Raw genomic sequence first — 14,856 nt, 5'->3', positions numbered from 1 at the left:
GGGAGGCTGAGGCGGGCATATCACTTGAGGTCAGGAGTTCAAGACCAGCCTGGCCAATATGGTGAAACCCCATCTCTACTAAAAATACAAAAAAAAGTAGCTGGGCGTGGTGATGGGTTCCTGTAATCTCAGCTACTCGGGAGGGTGAGACACAAGAATTGCTTGAACCTGGGAGGCGGAAGTTGCAGTGAGCTGAGATTGCGCCACTGCACTCCAGCCTGGGCAATAAAGCGAGACTCAGTCCAAAAAAAAAAAAAAAAAATTTTTTTTTTTTTTGCAGAGATGGGGTTTCACCTAGGCTGGTCTTGAATGCTTGAATTCAAGTAATCCACCTGCCTTGGCTACCTAAAGTGCTGGGATGAGGTGACTTTAAAATGTATATGATGAAAGAGGAAAGGAACAAGAATAGTCAAGATACCCTCGAGGACAAACCTGGCGAGAAGAACTTGCTCTATCAGATGTTGAGATTGGCACAAAGTTATAACACACTGTGCTGGTCCAAGTACAGACAAATGAATCAATGGAGCAGAAGAGTCCAGAGAAAGAGCACACATGGAGAAAATGGGACACATGCCTGGCAGGGCTGATGCTGCAGATCAGTGGGGAGAGGATAAAGTCGTCAATAAATCACACCAAAACAACCTACTATCTTTATGGAAGAAAATGAAGCAGATCATTACCTTACACAAAAACCAACTCCAGATGGAGTTAAACTCGAGTTGAAATTAAACTTCCATGTGAAATGGACTTTAACACATTCAAAACACAGAGACCAACTTTCACAGTTTGGCACTGGGAAGGAGAGCAGTTAGCTCTAGGAATGGAAGGAAATGAGGCAAGGGCCGCAGGGAGCTTCAAACACTGGTTGTGTTCTCGTTTTTGTTTTTTTGAGAATTTTGAGTCAGAGCTGTCTCAGGTTGGAATGCAGTGATATGATCGTGATGATGGCTGACCACAGCCTTGACCTCCCTGGGCTCAGGGGATCCTCCCACCTGGGCCTCTGGAGTATCTGAGACCACAGGTGTGCACCATCACACCCAGCTAATTCAAACTCTTGGGCTCAAGCAATCCATTTGCCTCAGCCTCCCAAAGTATTGGGATTACAGGCGTAAGCCACCATGCCTGGCTGTGTTCTAGTTAAGCTATGTAAAAATCTAATATGTAAATGTAGCATATATATTCATTTGATAAAATGGACATACATGCATTAGCATTTTTATGCATTAAGAAATTATAAATGTAAGCCAGGTGCAGTGGTTCACGCCTATAATCCCAGCACTGTGGGAGGCTGAGATGGACAGATTGCTTGAGTCCAGGAGTTTGAGACCAGCCCAGGTAACATGGCAAAATCCCATCTCTACAAAACAAATACAAAATTAGCCGGGTGTAGTGGTGCATGCCTGTAGTCCCAGCTACTCAGTGGGAGGCTGAGGTGAGAGGATTGACTGAGCCCAGGCCATTGAGGCTGCAGTGAGCTGAGATCACATCACTGCACTCCAGCCTGAGTGACAGAGCTAGATCCTGTCTCAAAAAAAAAAAAAACAAAGAAATTATAAATGTAAATATACATAAATGTTACACATACTCTTTTGTTCAAATGATATTTTAACAATATTAAAAAGTAAAAAAATTAAAATAACCCTTACCTATGCAAGTACTGAAGATTAGACACCTTCCCCGGCTCTCCTTCAAGGATATAATCTCTCTGTTTCTGCAGAAAGTGAAAAAGGTAAAAAGTAAAGCAACTGATGCTCTCCGTCGCTCTGACCACCTCATGGAATGGTGGGGTCTCCAAAGTGCCCTGAACAGACACAGACTCTAGTAAGACAGGAGTCCTCAAATATCAAAGATCTACTACTTGACATAATCTAGAACGACAGTGGCACTCAAGTTGCCACTGGCATCTAAAAACTGACCTCAAATAAGAGAACTGACAGTAACGGCCAGATGAGACTTCCTGTCCACTCCTCCCAGTGCCTAACCCCAAAGCATTAAAATCAGACGTTCCACAGTCCACGGCTCTGTGTGAAGGTCTATGCCACAGATCCCAGTTCCACCCCTTGTGCTGTCAGTGTGCCTTTTGTGGCTGGCTGAATAACGTACCCCAGAGATGTCTATATGCTAGCCTCCGTGCAATCTGTGAAGATGTTACCATATATGGTAAAAGAGACTCTACAGATGTGATTAAGTTAAGGATCTCTGAATTATCTGGGTGGGCCCAATGTAATCCCAGGGTCCTGAGAAGAGGGAGGCAGATGGGTCAGAGATGGAGAAGATGAAGGAATGGAAGCAGAGAGGAGAGGAGCTGATCGCTCTGAAGCACAAACGGAGAGCCACAAGCCAAGGACTACAGGCAGCCGCTAGAAGCCAGAAGATGCATTCTTGGGAATACTGGAAAAGGATTCCTCTAGGGTTTCTAAAGGAACACAGCCCTGTGAACCCACTAGATTTCTGACCACTAGAAGCATAAGATAATACATTTGTATTATCTTAAACCATTAAGTTTGTGGTAATATGATCGCAGCAACAGGAAATGAATGCACCTTTGCCGCACCACATTCCTTACATTCTGTGAGGTATCTCCCAACTGCTATGCATTCAAGGTGAATGACGGTGACAGGGGCTGGGACTCTGTAGGCACCTCTGTTAAGTCGATGAAGGGAAGCACAATACATAAAGGCAGCCTAATGGGGCAAGGAAGCAGGTGACTCCTTAGAGAAAGCAGTGATTCAAAACAAAGTTTACACTCAAGGCTTTGTGGCAGATGCTGAAAAAAAAAAAGTTGCTAGGCAACGAAGTTATTGTTGTTTAATGGGTTCAGCGTTTCAGTTTTACAAAATGCAGAGCGTTCTGGAGATGGACTGGTGGTGATGGTTGTACATTATGAATGTATTTAATTACCACTGAACCGTACACTTAAAAATGGTTAAGGTTTTATGTTTAACGTTTTTTACCACAATAAAAATAAGTTTTTATGAAAAGGTAATAATTAACTATCAAAACTTATAGCTGCAAGTATCAGATATTTAGAAACTGCAGAGATCTCTGTGGGCTAGGATGGTGCAGGCATATGCTTTTCAGAAATGTTAAGCTATGAGCTGGACCTTGAAAAACAGATGGGGTTGGGACAGGTGAAGAGGGGCAGGAAAGATTACCCAAGTGTGAGGAGGGAGGGGAATGAGAACAGTGTAACACAAGGGGTGGGAAAGGCATTACTGAGATGCCGGTAAGCAGAACAGCTTGAGGCAGAGGACTCAGAAGGATGCAGTGAAGTACAAGGCTGGGAACAGACTAGGGAAGGCTTGTACATCAGCTCAAGTCTGAACTGAGAGGCCAGTGGTCTCTAAGTAGGGCACATAAAACCCAGGGAGTCTGGGTATGAAAAGAAAATTAGAATTTCTATTTCTGTTTATCTCATTCAAAAAAGCCCTTATTTTAATGCAGTTTATATATGACAAATTAGTCAAATAATAAGGCATATAATTTATAAATAAATGCATCAGTGGTGCAGGCTCAATGCTGCCTATGGGGTTTATCAGCATAGAAGTTTGGAGGCCATTGCTCAATCCCTAGAGGAAATCACTGGGCTTTTTAAAATTAGACAGGGAAACTAGATTTAGAAAGATTCCACTGGTACTTCGTGAAAGAAAGGCCTGGAGAAGGGAACTGAGACCAAGACAGAAGAAGCAATTAGGAGACCTTTGCGGTTGCCCAGGCACAAGAGAAAAGGCTAATAGAAACAGGGGAATCAACAACAGGCAAGGGGCCCTGCAAAGGGAGAAGAAAGTGGGCTCGGTGACAGGGACAAAAGAGACAAATAGATCTGAGGTTTTCGGCCTAGATGCCTGAATGAATCACAGGGATAGTGTTTTCAGAAAAAGGAGGCACTGGAGAAGTCCACCTGGAGACAGAATTTGAGGCCACAGGCTTCACAGGCCATAAAGGAAACCATTATGAGGAACAGGGAAGGGAGAAATTAATTTCTCAATGTGATGGCACCCAGAGGCCCTTATTTGCTCCCTGACGACCACACCTCAAAAAAACAAAACGAAACAGTGGCCAAGAGAGCAGTGCACTCAGAGCACTGGGGTCCACCTGAGAAGGGGACACAGGCTGACCTGGACCCCCACCCAGAGCAAGGGCCAGGGCTCGGCTGAGGGTCCTACCTGATCTGGCTTGAGCTCCTCCCGAACCACCTGGATGGCGTCCCGACACTCGCTGAGCATTGATTCAAACAGGCGCTCCTTAGTTTCTTCGCTTTCAGCCTAAACAAGGGCAGATCAAAGTAAGAGACTTTCCTTTGAGCAAACCATAGTCATCTAATGGGAGGAGAGCAAAATCACGCTTGGAGTCCCCCGACCACACACTCACTCACGCACTCCACACCAGACATCATTCTAATTATTACTGTTCTCTACCATATAATGGTTTCTTATAGCCTTAGTCATTATTCATATGGAAAGGGGAGTCATATTTTTAAAAGTAAACACGCTGAAAAAGCTGTCTGCATAACTGATCTGAGACTTAGCAAAGGCTTTACGTCTCTTCCCAGCACAGCTTCCTGCTACTTCCCTGCAGCGCTTCGCCCTCTGCTCAGGACCTGGCACCCCTTGAGGGGCCTTACAGACTGGACTTGGGGCACTCTACACTGAAGCACAGCACACCAGAACCTTCTTTATCTTTTCCTTCCAGAACAAACTGTCAAGCTCTACTGTATGCCAACACAATTACCTTTTACAAATGTAATCCAACTCAAAGATTGTTTCTTTTAGGTCCAAGCAAATAATAAAAATGACTAATCAAGACCCACCAAAAAGGCAGTTCTCCTAAATATCACACTAAGTTCTTTTCGCCACAGACATGCTGCATTCAGATATTCCACATGACTACTCTGAGAACAATTTTTAGGACAGACAAGGTTGACATGCATGAGACGACAGTCTTTGCACAAGTACTGGGCGTCACCTGTCTGCTACACAGCTAGGGTAAGTGAGAAAGTGATTCACTAACTGAATACCTCCCAAGCCACATTATCATCCCAAAGAATCTGACCGAGCAGATAGAAATGGACAAAAGGCAGGAAGGAGATGAACCTGTGTGACTGGCAGACCCACTGTGAAATTAAAACATCAAGATTCCATTATGATATTTGACTTCCCATAGAAATTAACACTCAATCTGAAAAAACGTCTTAATATTCAATTGACCTCTAAGAAAGCTCAAACGAAAACCCAGTACTGCCCACCCCTTTAAGAGATGGCTGGGGGGCGGGGGCTTAAAGAAAAACCTTTTTTCTTCTCTTAAGAAAGCTTTTCTTAAAAGTTCCCTTAAGAATCTGTTTCTTCTCTTTTCTTAGTCTCCAGTGTGAAAAAAAATCTTCCTTGTAACTTACCCAATATAAATCAAACATACTTTTCCACTTATAAGTTACTCGACTTTCCTGTTGTTCACTAACTTGGGAACGAACTGGGGCTCATTCATGCTATAAATCTAGTAAAGCAAACTCGGCCACCATTCACTCCTGGAACCACCAGAGCAGCACCATCCAACAGAACTCTCTGCTGCGGGCAATGTCCTCTACGTGCACTGTCCAATGCACACCTGAGCACTCGGAAGTTTTATTTTTTATTATTTTATGTTTTTGAGGCAGAGTCTTGCACTGTTGCCCAGGCTGGAGTATAGTGCCATGATCTCATCTCACTGTAACCACCGCCTCCTGGGTTCATGAGATTCTCCTGCCTCAGCCTCTGGAGTAGCTGGGACTACAGGTGCCCGCCACCACACCTGGCTATTTCACCATGTTGGCCAGGCTGGTCTCGAACTCCTGACCTCAGGTGATCCACCTGCCTTGGCCTCCCAAAGTGCTGGGGTTACAGGCACGAGCCACAGCGCCTGGCTGGAAGTTTTATTAATTTAAATTTCAATAACCACATGTGTTGAGTGGCTACTGCACTGGACAGTGCAGCACTGGAGCACACGCTTTACAGAATATCGTTGGCCAACCCCAAGTTGGCAAGATTCTTTAGAATCACTCCATCAACCTTACTGGCCTAATTTTTCAAAGTACAAATCTGTGGAATGGTGCCACCACATAATACTCAGCAATTGGAATAAGATATGTAAATCTAGAGTGCTTAAAAACTCGAGTGAGACATGTGAATGGCAGGGGGTGGGAGGCAAGGGGAGGGAGAGTATTAGAACAAATACCTAATGCATGCAGGGCGTAAAACCTAGATGATGGGCCGGGCGCAGTGGCTCACGCCTGTAATCGCAGCACTTTCAGAGGCAGAGGCAGGCAGATCACGAGGTCAGGAGATCGAGACCATCCTGGCAACCCCGTCTCTACTAAAAATACAAAAAATTAGCTGGGCATGGTGGCAGGCACCTGTAGTTCCAGCTATCAGGGAGGCTGAGGCAGGAGAATGGCGTGAATCCGGGAGGCAGAGCTTTCAGTGAGCCGAGATCGCGCCACTGCACTCCAGCCTGGGCGACAGAGCAGGACTCCATCTCAAAAAAAAAAAAAAAAACCCCTAGATGATGGGTTGACAGGTGCAGCAAACCACCATGGCACATGTATACCTATATAACAAACCTGCATGTTCTGCACATGTATCCCAGAACTAAAAAAAAAAAAAAAAAAAAAGACATGTGAATGGACTTGGCACCACTACTTAAGAAACACACATGGCGTCGGATGCAATGGCTCACGCCTGTAATCCCAGTACTTTGGGAGGCAGAGGTGGGCACATCATTTGAGTCCGGGAGTTTGAGACCAGCCTGGGCAACATGACAAAACCCCATGTCTGGCCGGGCGCGGTGGCTCACGCCTGTAATCCCAGCACTTTGGGAGGCCGAGGTGGGCGGATCACCTGAGGTCAAGAGTTTGAGACCAGCCTCAACTTGGAGAAACCCCCGTCTCTACTAAAAATACAAAATTAGCCGGGCGTGGTGGTGCATGCCTGTAATCCCAGCTATTCGGGAGGCTGAGGTAGGAGAATTGCTTGAACCTGGGAGGCGGAGGTTGTGGTGAGCCGAGATTGCACCATTGCACTCCAGCCTGGGCAACAAGAGCGAAACTCCATCTCCAAAAAAAAAAAAAACCCCATGTCTATAAAAAACGCAGAAAAATTAGCCAGGTGTGGTGGTGCATGCCTGTGGTCCCAGCTATTCCGGGAGGCAAAGGTGGGAGGACCAACTGAGCCCAGGAGGTGGAGGTTGCGGTGAGTTGAGATTGTGCCACTGCACTCTGGCCTGGGTGACAGAGTTAGACCCTGTCTCAAAAAAAAAAAAAAAGAAAGAAAAGAAACACACATATACCACAGCCACATTCTCAGCAGAAAGGAAGAGCTACAGCGCCCGTTTTAATTCCATGCAATCCAACAAACATGCCACCAACACCCTTCTCAGACAAGTGGGGTTAAGTGGTTGGAGCAACAGGCGTTCAAGAAAAGAGCGAACTTCGTCTTACCAGCTACACAGGATTTGCCTCTTTTCCTGTCGGTAGGGTACACTTCAAGTTTAAAACCTCTTCACTGCCACATATCACCTCTGCTCCCTTTAACTAAGCCTCTGCATCGAGGTTCTGAAACCGGCAAACCTCCCCACTGCTCCCACAAAGCTCTAAGTTCCCACTGGGAATTTTACAAACATCTTAAAAAGCAATGAAGGAAAAAGTCGATTTGAAGGGCAGGACTTAAGTTAGTTGTGTTTTTCTTACGACGCCCACACTGCAATGACTCAGACCGCTAATCTCTGAAGGAGAAGCTCTCATGATTCTCCCTGGGCAGGGCAAAATGTCTCCAAACAGGAAGCCTTCAATATATTTTGCTATTTACACTTTTATTCTATAAATCTATATTCCAGGCTAAGATGATTCCTGAAAGGACGGTGGAATAAGAAACTCCTCTCAACACGCAAAGGCAGGATTCCTGGCCACCTGTACGCCGACCTTCTCCGCCAGCCACTGGACCAACCAGAATATGCTCTTAAACATAAGTGGCAAACTCCCTGCAAAAATTTGTGGTTTGACTAGACCTTTTCCCAGGTGTGCCTACGACAGTGAGAAATCTTAAGCCCAGAAGCAATATGTTACTGATTAGTCCAAATGAATCAATCAATCCTAGGTCAGCTTTTACAAAACTTGAAACCTTCAGCATGGGCTTTTCTGCAGTCTCAGGTTCTCTCGTCAGGCTCAGTTTCAAAACTGACTGGTGTGGAGGAAACTGAGCTGCAGTGTGTCCTGAGGTACAGACCTCCCGCTTTAAAAAGCACATTCTCAGATTGTTTTCACTTGTCTATGGAAATTGCTGGAAGGTGGTAGTATGACTAAGAGACACAAAAGGCAAGTCTGACCACATTCCCAACCACACCCCTACTATAGGGACAAGAATCAAACCTTACCCAGCCCAGTGAGGGTTAGGAAAAAAACACAGGGAAATCTGGTAAAGAAGGAAACAAATCTCACTTGAGAATATACATAAATATATATAAATATACATATATACATATATTTTTTAAGAAAAAGATAAATGGTCTCTCTTCCACTCAAATATTAAAATATTAACCATAACTTGAGGATAAGAATCACCGAGCCTGAGCCGGGCGCTGTGGCTCATGCCTGTAATCCCAGCACTTTGGGAGGCCGAGGGGGGTGGATTGCCTGAGGTCAGGAGTTCGAGACCTACTAAAAATACGAAAAATTAGTTGGGCATGGTGGTATGCGCCTGTAATCCCAGCTACTTGGGGGACTGAGGCAGGAGAATCTGTTGAACCCAGGACACGGAGGTTGCAGTGAGCTGAGATCGCACAGCACGTTAATAAAAACAGGATACAAAACTGTATCTTAGTCTAATTCCAACATGGGAAAAAAAAACATAAGAACTCTCATGAATATAAAAACATTAAAAGGAAACAGTGCTTTCCTCTCAGTATGACGTCATATCAATGAAGGTATACGGGAAGTGAGACAATAGGCTGACCTTTTCTTTTTTTTTTTTTTTTTTGAGACGAAGTCTCGCTCTTATCCCCCAGGCTGGAGTGCAATGGCGCGATCTTGGCTCACTGCAACCTCCGCCTCCCAGGTTTAAGTGCTTCTCCTGCCTCAGACTCCCGAGTAGCTGGGATTACAGACGTCTACCACCATGCCCGGCTAATTTTCTTTTTTGTACTTTTAGCAGAGATGGGGTTTCACCACGTTGGCCAGGCTGGTCTCGTTTCAAACTCCTGATCTCAGGTGATCCGCCAGGCTTGGCCTCCCAAAGTGATGGAATTACAGGCGTGAGCCACCGCACCTGGCCTAGGCTGATCTTTTAAAAATTAAATTAAATTAAATTTCAATAGTTTTGAGGGAACAGGTGGTTTCTGGTTACATGGATAAGTTCTTCTATGGTGATTTCTGACACTCTGGTGCACCTGTCACCCAAGCAGTGTACACTGTACCCAATGTGTAGTCTTTTTTTTTTTTTTTGAGACGGAGTCTTGCTCTGTCACCCAGGATGGAGTGCAGTGGCGTGATCTCGGCTCACTGCTAGCTCCACCTCCCGGGTTCACGCCATTCTCCTACCTCAGCCTCTCCGAGTAGCTGGGACTACAGGCGCCAGCCACCACGCCCGGCTAATTTTTTGTATTTTTAGTAGAGACGGGGTTTCACCGTGGTCTCGATCTCCTGACCTCGGGATCCGCCCGCCTCGGCCTCCCAAAGTGCTGGGATTACAAGCGTGAGCCACCGCGCCCGGCCTAATGTGTAGTCTTTTTATCTCTCACTCCCTCCCACCCTTTCCTGGCTGATCTTCTTAAAACATCATGTGGGCCTGGTGCAGTGGCTGATGCCTGTAATTCCAGCACTTTGGGAGGCTGACGTGGGTGGATCACGAGGTCAGGAGTTTGAGACCATCCTGGCTAACACGGTGAAACCCCATCTCTACTAAAAATAAAAAAATTAGCCGGGTGTGGTGGTGGGTGCCTGTAGTCCCACCTACTCTGGAGGCTGAGGCAGGAGAATGGCATGAACCCGGGAGGCGGAGCTTGCAGTGAGCAGAGATTGCGCCACTGCACTCCAGCCTGGGTGACAGAGTGAGACGCCGTCTTAAAAAAAAAAAAAAAAAAAAAAAAATGTGTATTTAAACTTTAAGTTATTAACTTTTTTTTTTCTTTTTTTTTTTTTTGGAGACAGAGTTGCACAGTTACCCAGGCTGCAGCATAGTGGTGTGATTTCAGCTCACTGCAGCCTCAAGCTCCCAGGCTCAAGTGATCCTCTTGCCTCAGCCTCTGAGTAGCTGGGACTACATGTGCACACCACCATGCCCAGCTAAATATTTGGTATTTTTTTTTGTAGAGATGGGGTTTCACCATGATGCCCAGGCTGGTCTGCAACTCCTGAGCTCAAGTGATCTGCCTGCCTCTGCCTCTCAAAGCACTAGGATTATAGCCATGAGCCACCGTGCCAGCAGTAACTTTTCAAAATTACTTAATAAATGCTAGCTTTTCCTGTTCTTTATTTGGTACATGTCTGTAGCCCCACTCTGAAAGAGCCCTCATTTAACTTGCCCCTATGGATCTCTCTCCCCCAACTCCTCTTCAAGTCAGAATTCCTGCCCCACTGTCTCTGCTGTCTGGCACTGAACTGAAGACTGAAGTAGTTTCTTTCTTCCAGCATTGATCACTTTAAAACCAAAGCACTAACCCAATCACATAATCTAAATAGTTGCTACCAGAGCCCTTGTCCGGTGGAGGTAGCACCATACAACAGTGCCAATAGAACGCTCTCAAAAAAAGTTGCTCAGCCTTTCAGTTTAAGGAAAAATTAACTTTCTAGTACTGTTCTAGTCTTCTGTCCTTTAAGCAAATAAAAGGGATATGAGACAGGCAATACGAAACAGGCAAGGACACACATCAACTCTTCAGCTGTTGAAAGCCGCCTCCAACCCATAGTAGCCATTCTGGAGCAAGTTGCTGAAAACTTTAGATGCTTAAGCCAATTCCTCAATATATTAACAAAACACCACCCCCCCCCCCAACCCATACACAAATTATTCAGGGTGCAAAAGATAACTGTGAGGTCTTTGGAAATGCCATTGTTCCCTGATGAGGCAGTAGACTGTCAGCAGCCAGTTTTTTTAAAGATGTCTTTTAACTCATGGAAAAGCAGCTCTAAAAAGTGCCCCCATCACTGTCTAAGTCATACAAAGGTCACCAGGATGTCTTATCTTTTAGGATGCATTTGCTTGTTTGCACCCACAAACAGGTAACTATGTCAGTAGGCAGTATCAAGTGATACAGCTTTGCGTGAATATTACATGTACACCGCACACAAAACAAGACATTCTGGTTTAACCAGGCTATCCTGCAAAGCCCCAGGACTAAGAGGTGAACCCTTTAGGGCTAGGAGGTTACGACAACATGTCAGAGAGACTTCAGAGACATCATAGTTAAGCTGCTGCACCACCTGCTGGGCCAAATGTGACCCCTTACTTTAAGCCAGCCTCTAATGCCTCCCGTTTTTATGTTGATGACTGTTGCTGTCAATTTCTTTACCCTCTAAACATTAAGAATTCCTCTATAAACTCAGTTTTCAAAATAATTTTATTCAATAAGGCACATCTCCGTACTTACCAAATCCAAAACAGCATTAAAAGTTTGTTTTGTGAGAACTGAATGCCAACGAGCCACTACATCTTCAACACACAGGACAACCTTCAGACACGTACAGAAGACAGCACAGTAAGTTCTTCCTTCTCACCTGGACAATAGCTGCTTCGTTATCAGCCAGTCCCAATAAGAAAATGCGCACTTTGTCAATCTTCACTGGAACCGTTCTCCCTCTCCACTCCACTTCACTCATGGTAGCTGCCTGTTTGGCTCGAGTCTGAGTGATCAAAGCCTGAAAAGTAGTTTAGAAAAGTTAAAGCTTTAACTGGGGATATGAGTGATGGAGGTGAAAATAAGTGGAATCTATCATTTGTCTCTTTGTATAACCAACATATTATACCCCATAGAAAGTAGAGTATACACCAATTTCTTTCGTTTTTTTTTTTTTTTGAGACAGTCTTGCTCTGTCACCCAGGCTGGAGTGCAGTGGCGCTATCTAGGCTCACTGCAACCTCCGCTTCCCAGGTTCAAGGAATTCTCGTGCCTTAGCCTCCTGAGAAGCTAGAACTACAGGCACATGCCACCACGCCCAACTAATTTTTGTATTTTTAGTAGAAACGGGGTTTCGCCACGTTGGCCAGACTGGTCTCAAACTCCTGGCCTCAAGTGATCCACCTGCCTCGGCCTCCCAAAGTGCTGGGATTACAAGCATGAGCCACTGTGCCCGGTCTCTTTAATTTTTTTAATAGACAGGGTCTTGCTCTGTTGCCCAGGCTGGAGTGCAGTGGCCCAATGACAGCTTACTGCAACCTCCAACTCCTGGGCTCAAGTGATCCTTTTGCCTCAGCCTCCCGATTAGCTAGGACTACAGGTATGTGTCACCATGCCTGGCTAATTTAAGAAAAAAAAAAATTTTTTTTTTTTTTTTGAGACGGAGTTTCGCTCTTGTTGCCCAGGCTGGAATGCAATGGCATGATCTCGGCTTACTGCAACCTCTGCCTCCCAAGAAGCTGGGATTACAGGCATGCACCACCACATCCAGCTAATTTTATATTTTTAGTAGAGACGGGGTTTCTCCATGTTGGTCAGGCTAGTCTCGAACTCCTGACCTCAGGTGATCCATTCACCTTGGCCTCTCAAAATGCTGGGATTACAGGCATGAGCCACCGTGCCCAGCCTCTGAAATTTTTTTTTTTTTGTAGAGGTGGGGTCTCACTGTGTTGCCCTGGCTGGTCTTGAACTCCTGGGCTCAAGTTATCCTTTCACCTCAGCCTCCCACAGTGCCAGGACTACAGGTGTGAAACACCCCACTGGCCACCAATTTCTATTTGTTTTAAATTTCTCCTTGGCATCATATATTTTAGTTATAGAAATTCAAATATTAAAAGGACATAACGGAACGTTAAAAAGAGTAACACTAAGTTTTGGTAAGGATGTAAGGAGAAAAGCATATCTGTATACACTACAAGCAGAAATGCAAATCAGTAGAAACTTAAAGACATTCGTCAGTATGTATCAAGTTTTCAAACCATTTAATTCCAGTTTTAGGAATTTATCCTAAGGAAATAATCAAGAATGTGTGCAAAATCTGAGGACATGGATATTCATGGTAATACTATTTACCACTTAATGAACAATGAATGGTTAAATAAAACAGACTTCTATGCAATGGAGTACCATGCGGCCATCAAAAGATGATAGTGTATGGCTGGGTAAGGTGGATCATGCCTGTGATCCCCTGTGATCCCAGCACTTTGGGAGGCTAACGCGAACAGATTGCTTGAGCGCAGGAGTTCGAGAATAAGACCAGCCTGGGAAACACAGTGAGACTCTGTCTCTACCAAAAAACAAAAAGTTAGCTAGGAGTGGTAACCTTCACCTGTAGTTCCAGCTACTCAGGAGGCTGAGGCAGGAGGATCACTTGAGAGCAGGAGGTCAAGGCAGCAGTGAGTCAAGATCAAGCTACTGCACTCTGGCCTGGGCAACAGAGACGCTGTTCAAAAAAATAATAGTAAGTAAGCCGGGTGCGGCGGCTCACACCTATAATCACAGCACTCTGGGAGGCAGAGGCAGGTGGATCACGAGGTTAGGAGATTGAGACTATCCTGGCCAACATGGTGAAACCCTGTCTCTACTAAAATACAAAAATTAGCTGGGCGTGGTGGCGGGCGCCTGTAATCCCAGCTACTTGGGAGGCTGAGGCAGGGGAATCGCTTGAACCTGGGAGGTGGAGGTTGCAGTGAGCCAAGATTGCACCATTGCACTTCAGCCTGGTGACAGAGCAAGACTCCGTCTCTAAATAAATAAATAAATACGGCAACTATGTGGTTTATATTTTTCCCCGATCTTTTGTATTTCTTGCTTTTTCTATATTACTTGCTTAGAAAATAAATGTAATGAGGTTAAACAATTGAATACTTGGCCGGGAACAGTGGCTCATGCCTGTAACCCTCGAACTTTGAGAGGCTGAGGCGGGCAGATCACTTGCAGTGAGCTGAGATCACACCACTGCACTTTAGCCTGAGCAACACAGTAAGACTGTCTCAAAAAAAAAAAAAATAATAATAATAATACTTTAAGTGTTAATTGAAAAAAGTTTTTTGGGCCGGGCGCGGTGGCTCACGCCTGTAACCCCAGCACTTTGGGAGGCCGAGGTGGGCGGATCACGAGGTCAGGAGATCGAGACCATCCTGGCTAACGCGGTGAAACCCCATCTCTACTACAAATACAAAAAAATTGGCCAGGCATGGTGGCGGGTGCCTGTAGTCCCAGCTACTCGGGAGGCTGAGGCAGGAGAATGGCGTGAACCTGGGAGGTGGAGCTTGCAGTGAGCTGAGATCACGCCACCACACTCTAGCCTGGGTGACAGAGCAAGACACGAGACTCCATCTCAAAAAAAAAAGAAAGAAGTTTTTTGTTCAAACTTTTAGCAAATGTAGATATTTGTTAATACAGATTTAAATATCCATATATTAATATCAAATATCCCTAGGGGATTATGAATTACTCCTTCTGGATTTTGTCCAAAGACTTTTCACAAAAATGTACACACTAGATTACCTCCAATTTTTCAGCCAAGAGACCCTCAGTGCCCCCAGACCTCAATCTCATCTGCATGAGTTCATTGATGGCTGACTGGTCACCTAAGAGAGAAAGACAGGAAAATCTTCAAGGGTCTGGTCTGTTTTCTTGAGAATCACTAGATTCAACTCAGACTTAAAGAGCTCTTCCCCCTCCACATGCTACTTCAATGAATCTGCAGTATGATCT

General features: G+C 45.2%; 1 protein-coding gene across 3 annotated transcripts in view; it reads right to left on the bottom strand.

Moving 5' to 3' along the window:
* The window catches only part of SRP68 (signal recognition particle 68), a 39,339-nt gene that overhangs the window by 11,671 nt on the left and 12,812 nt on the right, over positions 1-14,856 (bottom strand). For 2 of the 3 annotated variants that reach the window (XM_055242135.2, XM_055242137.2), the window contains 4 exons: positions 14,647-14,729; positions 11,738-11,878; positions 4,167-4,265; positions 1,647-1,711 (listed from right to left, as the gene is read on the bottom strand). In XM_055242135.2, coding sequence (XP_055098110.2) covers positions 1,647-1,711; positions 4,167-4,265; positions 11,738-11,878; positions 14,647-14,729 — 388 coding nt within the window. The remainder of the gene's footprint in view (positions 1-1,646; positions 1,712-4,166; positions 4,266-11,737; positions 11,879-14,646; positions 14,730-14,856) is intronic. The other variant, XM_055242136.2, reaches the window with a different exon arrangement.

The sequence above is a fragment of the Symphalangus syndactylus genome, chromosome 14 (genome assembly GCF_028878055.3).
Source record: "Symphalangus syndactylus isolate Jambi chromosome 14, NHGRI_mSymSyn1-v2.1_pri, whole genome shotgun sequence".
NCBI lineage: Eukaryota > Metazoa > Chordata > Mammalia > Primates > Hylobatidae > Symphalangus > Symphalangus syndactylus.
The sequence above is the reverse complement of the archived record's forward strand: the minus strand, read 5'-3'. Positions and strand labels throughout refer to the sequence as shown.